General features: G+C 55.0%; 1 protein-coding gene across 1 annotated transcript; it reads left to right on the forward strand.

The window, feature by feature from the left end:
• Window positions 1–1368: 1368 nt before the first annotated feature.
• On the forward strand, window positions 1369–5851 carry LOC128846681 (granzyme H-like). The gene is made up of 5 exons (XM_054045923.1): window positions 1369–1432; window positions 2652–2799; window positions 4318–4453; window positions 4835–5110; window positions 5462–5851. The coding sequence occupies exons 1-5, from the start codon at window positions 1369–1371 to the stop codon at window positions 5609–5611; spliced, it is 774 nt and encodes a 257-aa protein (XP_053901898.1). The 3' UTR covers window positions 5612–5851.
• The last annotated feature ends 3662 nt before the right edge of the window (window positions 5852–9513 follow it).

Below are 9513 nucleotides of genomic sequence, written 5' to 3' on the forward strand. Positions count from 1 at the left end.
CTACCCTAGCCTGAACTCAGCTGGGGCCGGGGATGCCCAGAGCTACTGCGGCCAGGGCACCAGCATCTGCGACCCTCCCCCTGCTCTAACCCAGCCCCAGTTGGAACCTGCCAGGGCCGGGGGGGGGGGGGGTAGAGGCGCCTTTCCTGCGGCCGCATCTCTGGATCTGCCATGGTGGAGGGAGGCGCCTCCACCCCTCTGCCCAGGTGATGCTGTGAAGAGAGAGCTTGGGGGAGTCCTCTCTCCTCACGGTAGCCCCAGAGCACCATCCTTCACGCCAAACCACTCATCCCCTGCCCCGCCCCAGAGCCTGCACCCCCAGTTGAAGCCCTCACACCCTTGCACCCCAACCCTCGGCCTCAGGCCTGAGCCCCCTCCCACACTCAGAAAGCTTTGGCCCCACCCTCACCACATGAATGTTGCTGGGTGCACCAATATGAAGGTGATGTGTCACATAGAGTCGTGTCCCACCTCACCTTCATACTGGTGCACATATGAAAATTCATTCCTCAGAGGGGTGGGGAAAATGAGAGGGAACACTGGCGCCAGCCCCTGGGCTCCTTGGTTCTATCCCTGGCTATGTGAGGGGAGTGGTGTCTAATGGTTAGAGAAGGGGAAGAGGAGGGGGTTGGGAGCCAAGTCTCCTGTGCCCTGTCCCTGGCTCTGGGAGGGTTCTGGGGTCTAGCAGTTAGAGTGGGGGAAGGGGAGAGAGTTGGGAGCCAGGACACCTGGGTTCTATCGCTGGCTCTGCTGTTTCATTTCCTATCTGATGCTGCACAGTCATAGCTCCCAGCCGTACGGCATCACAGATGCAGCCACATCCCCTTCACATGATCACAAACTCCCCAAAGGGTGGGGGGGCTTGTCAGAAACCCTCCCACCATGGTTGCTGTGATCAGGGCCAATGGCGGTCCGCCCAGACCCAGCCTGCTCACAGCTAGACCAATATGAGAAAGATCAAAGGGCCACATTCCTACCAGCCACTTGAGATCAGTCGCTGTCACCCACAGCCCCCATCACAGAGACACGGGCAGGGAGCTGAGCGAGGATGGAGTCAGGTGAGTTTGAGCCCCAGATGTATCCAGCAGTGTCTTCTCCATCCAGCGGTGCATTCTCCACCCAGCTGTGCAGGGAGCCAGACATGCAGAATCCAGCCAGCTGTGCAGGATCCCCGGTTGACGCATGGCCTGTCCTTCCCCCCAGCCCGTGTAGATGGCTGTGGTTGGAAATTGAGATGCCTGAGCCCTGCATTTAGATGAGTGTGTGGGCGAACCTGAGGTTTCCTGCCTCCCCCCAATCCCCCACAAGCTGAGTCTATAAAGCCTGCAGGCCCGAGGCAGATTCACCGTTCCTGCACTGACTCCAAACATGGAGGCCCAGAGCTTGCTCCTGCTCCCCATGGCCTTTCTCCTGTCCCCTGGGGCTTGGGCTGGTAAGTACAGCTGGGATTAGGGCCCCTGGGACATTGGGGTGAATGGGAGGGGGGTCTCAGGGATTGGGGTCAGTGGGTGATATCTAGGGGTCTGTGACAATCTGTACCCATATATTCACAACTTTTACAGGACTATGATACATTTTATACAAAGCATGCCTCGTGAGTTATCATCTGAAAACTCATAATTTGCTGATCATTATTGTTCCAGTAAAATATGTGTGGCATGTAAAGTTATAAGATTTTATTGCATGGTGTTATTCAGACATGTTTCAAGTCTGGGGAACAACCACAAACCAGTTCCCCAGAGACAAATGGCTAGCCAATGCCTCAGCCAGGAGTAAATGTAGTCAAATGGACTATCACCTGGTTAAGTGGTCATTCCTGGGCAGGAAAGATGTGGGTGAAAAATTTACATCTTGACAAAGAAACAGCTCAGTATTACTGTCTGCGCAGACTTTCCATCTTCTCAATCCCAGCTGGAGATGATTCTTAAAGAAGAAAGACCTATAAGAAGGGGAGCAGAACCTCCCTGCAATGACCTCTCCCTTTCTCTCTAACCACGACACTCACAACACCGGAAGTACAAAAGAAGCAGCATGGGGGATGGATCCTGACTGAAAGCGACTCAGCCAGTAAGATTGCAGAAATATGTGGGGAGAGAGACCTCACAAGGCATGCTTTGTACAAAATGTATCACCATCTTGTAATGGGTTTAACACAGGGGTACAGAATGTCAGGGGGGATTGGGGCATGTTGTCTCCCCCAGCACTGATATTAATCAGTGTCACCCACCGCCCACGTAAGGAAGAGCTTGGGAAGGGCAAAAACAGCGACAACAGCATCGAACAGCTCAGCACCGAGCAACAGACCCTGTGTCCCATTCCTCACCCAGTGGTGAGGCATAAGCCGGGGTGAGGTTGGCCCCCAAAGCCCTTAGCTCAAGGCAGGGCAATTACTGACACACTTGTGGTGCGTTTGTCACCGATTGTCCATCCAGTGACATCAGAACTTTAGATTTCCCCTCCAGCCCCATGGGGTGTCCAGTGTGGGGGAGAGCTGAGCAGGAGGCAGGGTTCCAGGTACAGGGATCCCCCAGGGAGAGCATCACAGGGGGTGGGATGATGTTGTGGAGACTCCCCTTCGGGATGGGGAGCTCGGTCCCAGACCGGCCCAGGGAGATGATGGGGCTCTTTAGATGAACCTGGTCTCTCCTCAGGTGAGATCATTGGAGGAATAAATGCCAAGCCCCACTCCAGACCCTACATGGCCTATCTGCAAATACAAGACGGACAGTATATAAAAACATGTGGAGGATTCCTAGTGTCGAAGAACTTTGTGCTGACGGCCGCTCACTGCAATGGAGAGTAAGCACCTGTGTGCTGGGGATGTCGGGGCAGGTCGGGGTTAGCAGGTGATGGGGGAGCCGGGAGCTCAGGCACCATCCTAGGTTGCAGGGAAGGAGCAGTTAGTAGGACAGGCTGGGAGAGCAGAGCCCAGGGGTCTGATCTGTTCAGGGGCCGTCGGCGAGTTTCTAGGGGCCTGTGCAAACCATGGTCCAGTTCCAGCGCTGGGTAAATCAATGGAGCTACAGCCAGTGACACCAGCTGGGGTCTGTCCCATTGCCCAGATCGGGGCAGGGAGGGGATCACAGCCCCAGGACAGCTCTGCAGGGCTCTGGGCTTGGGGGAGTGGGACAAAGACCCCGTATGGATCTAGGCAGGGATAGTTCTCTGGGGTGCAGGGGAGATGAGACCCATGATCCTGGAGAACAAGGGGGAGTGAAGCAGCTCAGGGGCAGGGCCGGCTCCAGGCACCAGCAAAGCACTCAGGTGCTTGGGGCGGCACATTTTCAGGGGCAGCATTCCAGCCAGCCGTTTTTTTTTTGCACTTGTGGTGATAGGAGCCAAGAGCCATTCCTGGCAGCAGCAGCGCGTCCTGCACAGGGGCGTCCTGGGGCTGCTGCGGTTCGCATTGGGGAGCAGCGCACGCACCTTATGGCCGGGCGGGCTCCGAGTGTGGGACACTCGGGGTGGGGGCCGCCCCACGTGGCGCACGGAGCCGACTGCAGGTGCTGCAGAGCGGCCGCCCCCCAGCGCCGCAGCCGGAGCTGGCGAAGTGGCCTGAGCCACCCAGGGACTGCGGCAGGGTGGCCAGGAGCAGCAGCAGCAGAGGGGCCATAGTGGGGACTGGTGCCCAGGGCGCTGCCATGCAGGGCCCACGTCCTGCTCTCCGGGGCTCCGCTCCCTCTGGGGCTGCCCTGCCCCTGCTCCTCAGCCCTCTGCCAGGTGGTCCCCTGGCTCTGCCGTCCCGGCTCCCGGCCGGTCCTGGAGGTGGGAGCCCCGGCTGGAGGGACCCTGGGCTGAGGCGCGGCCCTGGAGCCCTGCTGTTTATCGTGACCCGGCCAGCGCCGGACAGGGATGGAGGCAAGGGGGGAAGCGGGCGGAGTCAGCACTGGTGGGGGGAAGCCCAGGGCTGGGGCAGCAGGGAGTGCGGGTGGGGTAGGGGGGAAAGCCCAGGTTTGGGGTGGCAGGGGGTGCGGGTGGGGTTGGGGGGAGCCCAGCGCTGGGGCGGCAGGGGGTGTGGGTCGGGGGGAGAGCCCAGGACTGGGATGGCAGGCAGTGCGGGTGTGGGGAAGAGCCCAGGGCTTGAGCGGCATTGACGTCCGGGGGGAACCCAGGGCTGGGGTCGGGGGCAGCCAAAAATTTTTTTGCTTGGGGCGGCAAAAAACCTAGAGCTTGCCCTGCTCAGGGGGATAGCACCAGGGTACACTGCCCCGTCCATATCACTGTTCGTGAATCAGACCGACATGTGCCCACCCCCCACCTCACATACGCTCACATACCTCACACTGATGCCCCATGAGTTGTGCTTGGCTTTTACAGTGAGATCACTGTCAAGTTGGGAGCCCATAACATCAGTAAAGAGGAACGGAGCCAACAAGAAATCCCTGTGCATCGTCAGATCCTCCACCCACAATACGACAATAAGACAACTAACAATGACATCATGCTGTTGCAGGTACCACCCCCATCCCATCACCCCGCCCCCAGTGACATCACACTGCTGCGGGTACCACCCCCAGCCCATCACCCCGCCCTAGTGACATCACACTGCTGCAGGCACCGCCCCCAGTCCATTACCCCGCCCCTAGTGACACCACACTGATGCAGGCACCGCCCCCAGCCCGCGACCCTGCCCCCAGTGACCTCACACTGATGCAGGCACCGCCCCCAGCCCATCACCCTGCCTCCTGTGACCTCACATTGCTGCAGGCACCACCTCAGCCCATCACTCTGTCCCCAGTGACCACATGGTCAAGGGGAGTTGCTGGGAACAGGGTGAGTCTGTCTGTCCGTGAGTGTGACCCTCACATTGATGTTCATCATTCTTGTCACTCAGCTGGTAGAGACAGTGAAGCTGAATAGATGGGTGAAAACCATCCTCCTGCCACGCACCAACAAGAGAGTGAAGCCAGGGACCAAATGCAGTGTCGCCGGCTGGGGCTGCACTAGCAGACAGAGTGAATCGGCCCCAGCCACCACACTCCAGGAGGCAAATTTAAAGGTGCTGGAGGATGACGTGTGTCTGAAAAATCCTGATGTGACCTACTGTGACTATGATGCTTCCACCATGATGTGTGTGGGGGATCCGAAGAAGGGCAAAGCCTCTTTTCAGGTGAATCTCCTTTGGGTTCAAGCTCCCTTGATAAATCATTATTATGAATGAGGCTTTTGGGGATGCAGTTGTGCCTACGAGTGACCACAGGGGATCAGGCCCCACTGTGCTTGGTGTTGTACAAATGAATGGGAAAAGAACTGGTCTTGTCTCAGGGGAAGGCAGAGACCAGCTGGACAGGGGAGTGGGTAGGGTGTTTAAACCAGCTGGGCCAAGGGGTGCAAGGAGAGTTGGGTGGACATTGTGGGGTGACACTGAGACCAGCTGCACCAGGGGATGTCACTGAGCTGCACATCAGTAGGAAATGACTCACTGAACTCTTCTCCATCTGTGGCTTGTTTGATTTTGCAGGGAGACTCTGGGGGCCCCCTGGTGTGTGGGAAAAGAGCTCAGGGCATCGTTTCCTGGGGATCCCGAAAGAGCGCCTCCCCTGGAGTGTACACAAGAGTCTCCACCTTCATCCCCTGGATAGGGGAGATGATGAGGACACTGGAGCCCTGAGCCGAGCCGGGAATCACTGCATGGGCCAGAGCTGCACCACTTCTGTCCTTTGGAGAGGCCCAGACGTAGGGGCTGCTTTGCAGAGGGGCTGAGCCCCCTCCCCCAGCCTTTGTTACCCTCAGGCAGCCCCCAACCCAAATGACTGTTTATTGGAGATTCTCGTCATTACCTCGACCTGTTAACCCCTGTTGAAACTGCAGCCTGCCCTGTCCTCAATGGGCCTTTCCATGTGTTTGTTCCCCCTGGGTGGCCACCTTGTTGCCTGCCCAGATTGGGCCTCGAGATGGCAAACAGGGCTCGTTGCCCAGTGTGCTTGGCACCAATAAAGACACCGAGGGGAGAAAGCAAGCCAAGTTTCTTTCAGAGCTCTGAAATGGCACTAGGAGACCAGCATGTCTCAAATCAAGTGCAACAAATACAAACACATTTTCCCTTTTATATTCCAAGCAGTTTCTGTGCAAGCCTTTGTTCTGTTTCACCCTTACCCCTCCCTTCCAGACAACAGTTACAGCAGGGACACAGCGTGCATGTTAGAAACTTTCCCTTCGCCTGCTTATCTCTTGGCCTTGCAAGGCCTGTGCAGCAGTCTTCCCCCGTCTTATCTCTACAAGTTTTGCTAGTGTGAACAAAAGTACAGCTGCCTGCTAGAAAAGCTGACCCTTACATTTCTGCTTCAGCATGTAAGTAGTTAGCACAGAAGTAGGTGAAAGTTCTCAAGATGGAGTCACTGTGGTTCAGATAGGCCCAGAGCAAAAGAGCTTCATCGGCACTTTTGGCCTTCCACTCCCCCGAGTTACCTGGTAGCTATGCCGAGTGACACCAACAATCCCTCCTTTGAGAACACTCAACAAACCTTTGTCAGAGTTTTCTCATACTCTAAAGACAAAATGCGATTAAGCTCCATGCAGTCAGGATCATCAATGAGAGAATATAAAGGAACCTCTGGGAAGGGGGAGGTACAAATCTTACATATGAGCACTTTACAGCAAGTGAGCAAAAGGAAAAGGACAAAACATATCACAACACCTGTGAGCAAGTGCAATTTGAGCCTTGCTTCGAGCTACCCGGTATCCTCGGAATCCAACAAAGTTCAGGAGGCTCACAGTGGCTTTGAGACAAGGGATCAGACCCACAGCAGCAATTAGCAAGTCATCTGCATATTGCAGGAGCAGGACTCTGTTCGAATTATTCCACTCCTCCAAGTCTCTGGCCAGAGCCTGGCCGAACAGAGTGGGGGAATTTTTAAATCCCTGGGCCAATACTGTCCAGCAAAGCTGCTTTTTAACCCTTCTGTTGTCTTTCTACTCGAAGGAGAATATCTCCTGAGATTGGGTGTCGACTGGAATCGTGCAAAAAGCGTCTTTTAAATCTAGGACCGAGAAATGGGTATACTGCCCCCCTGTAGAGGCCAGCAGTGTATACGGGTTTGGAACCAGGGGGTGCAGAGTCTTAACCCATTCATTGACTGGAAGGAGCTGAATATGAACAGGGGTTTGATGGGTTGCCTTCCCTGGGACCCCTGATGCCCAAACAAGGGAATACACCTGGTCCTCCCACTCGCTCCACTCTGGGGCTTGCATGGCTGAGGGTTCAACTGCAAGGGTCATTATCCAAGCATTCTCAGGGGGTAAGGTGAGGGTTATATCATCTTGAGTGAAATGCAGGGTGACACCTAAACGACAAAGCAGGTCCCGTCCTAGTAGAGGTGTTGGACAATCGGGGAGGTAAACCAGCTTGTGAGATACAGTTTTGTTCCCCAAAGCACATTCCACTGGGGCATATACTGGGCACTTAGTTCCTTTCCGTGTGGCACCCACCACAGTGAGGGAGTCTGCCACTGGCAGCTGAAGGGGTTGATTTACGGCAGTCCGTGCTGCTCCAGAGTCTACTAAAAAGTCTATTTCTGAATTTGCCACCTACATTTTTACTCGGGGTTCCAGGGGCAGGATGGTCCGTCTCCCCTGACACCCCTAGTCTTGATCCTCTGCTGCCATCATAGGGGTACCTTCCCTTTCAGGGCACTCATTTTTCCAATGTCCCTCCTTTCGGCATATGGCACACTGGTTGTAACCCAGGCACCTCTCCTGGGAACCGGGGCGCCCACGTCCACAACCTCTCATTCCCCGGCCCCTTTTGCCTTTCTGTGACCTTCCTCTGCCGCCGGCCTGCACCGCCGCTACCATCATTTTCACTTGCCTCTTTTCCTTCTCTCCCTCTCTAAGGGTATAAGCCTTATTTGCAGTCTCCAAAATCTGAGCCATAGACATTCCCATTAAATCCTCCTTTTTCTGCAGTTTCCTTTTAACATCAGGGGCCGCACGGCTGGTGAAGATACCCTTTATAATTGCCTCAGTTGCCTGATCATCTGGGTCTGCGCAAGTACTCTGCCGCATGGTGTCCCGAATGCGCTGCAGGAAAGCCACCGGACTCTCTTTTGATTCCTGGATTAGCTCGTAAGGCTTAGCCCAATTGTTATGTCTGACAGCCGAGTGCCGGAGGCCAGACATAAGCAGTTCCTTATAGGAGTTAAGCAGCCTCAAATCCCTCTCCTCATTCGGATTCCACTGGGGGTCTGCTGTAGGGACAGCGACCTCAGGCAGGGGCTTGCCTTCTCTGTCCTCATCATGCCTTCTCTGTGCCTCCTCCTTAGCCTTAGCTATAACCTGATTCCGCTCCACCTCAGACAACAAGGTTCTCATCAGTATATTACAATCATCCCAGTCAGGCTTATGGCTTGCTAGACACCCTTCAAAGATTGAAATAAACCAATTTGGATTCGTGGAGAATTCCCCTGCTTCTGCCTTAAAGGCGGCTAGGTGCACTGGGTTAAAAGGTACATGAGAATACACTGGCACAATCTGGGCTGCACAATCCTGTGTTCCTGGACAGGCTACCACATTTTCAGTAATCAACGGATACAATCCCACTGAGGGGGTACTCTCTGGAGCCTGTGGGGGTGCTGGAGCCGAAGGGGACACCGATTCTGCCATTACAACTGTGGGAGGGTGCTGGGGGTTAGCAGCAGGTACTACCGAGTCTCTCGGAGTCAAATGGCACTTGTGCAAAATATCAGTCCTATTTCTTAACACCATAAACGTATACGCATAGAAATGTTCATTCCATTTACCTGTTCACTGACAAAACAAAAGTAACTGAAGGATTGTGTTGTAATTAAGTGATCCTTCCGGTGGCCACCTTTTCTGGCACTCTAGCTGGTATTGAGGCCAGTCAACTGTACAGAATCTTTTCAATTTATTTCTAAGCATCGACTCTGACCCAAACACATCCCAATTTGCTAGGATGCATTCTAAGGGCATACACTGTGCCCCGCCAGCTGTACTCTGTCCCTCCCCCATACTCTAGCAGGCAAAAAGTCCCCACTGGACTGTTCCTACCTTATCCAAGGGTCCGGTTCCTCACCATCGCCCCCAACTGCTTCTCCACTACTCAAGCGCGTTGCACTGTTGTGCCCTCCGGGGTCGATCACACCACGTCTCAGCCGAGGCCCCCGATGAAGTCACCGGTGCGCGCTGGTCGTCGGTCGTCGCCGTAATCTGTCGGCCTCCAGGAGGGATCCGGGCAAGGCTAAATTTCAGCCTCGAGCCCCACACGTTCCCGGCCTAGAGGGCCCTGAGGGGGCAATGGGGTTCGTTGCCCAGTGTGCGCCACACCAATAGACACACCAGGGTGGAGAAGCAAACAAATTTTATTTGAGATCTCAAAGTGGTGCAGGGAGACAGGCACGTCTCAAATCAAGTACAGCACATACAAGCAAGTTTTCCCTTTTATATTGCAAGCTGTTTTCAGTAAGCCTTTTGTTCTGGTTTCTCCCTCATACCACTCCCTACCCGATAGCAGTTACAGCAGGCACATATTGTGCATGTTAGAAACATTCCCGTTCA

Source organism: Malaclemys terrapin, chromosome 12, assembly GCF_027887155.1.
Source record: "Malaclemys terrapin pileata isolate rMalTer1 chromosome 12, rMalTer1.hap1, whole genome shotgun sequence".
NCBI lineage: Eukaryota > Metazoa > Chordata > Testudines > Emydidae > Malaclemys > Malaclemys terrapin.

What these genes read in the sequence shown, in the direction of transcription:
- LOC128846681 (XM_054045923.1), top strand. Translation starts at nt 1,369, where the DNA reads ATGGAGGCCCAGAGCTTGCTCCTGCTCCCCATGGCCTTTCTCCTGTCC. An exon ending in ATGACATCATGCTGTTGCAG is followed by an intron (nt 4,454 to 4,834) that starts GTACCACCCCCA and finishes CTTGTCACTCAG; the next exon opens with CTGGTAGAGACAGTGAAGCT. An exon ending in AGGGCAAAGCCTCTTTTCAG is followed by an intron (nt 5,111 to 5,461) that starts GTGAATCTCCTT and finishes TTGATTTTGCAG; the next exon opens with GGAGACTCTGGGGGCCCCCT.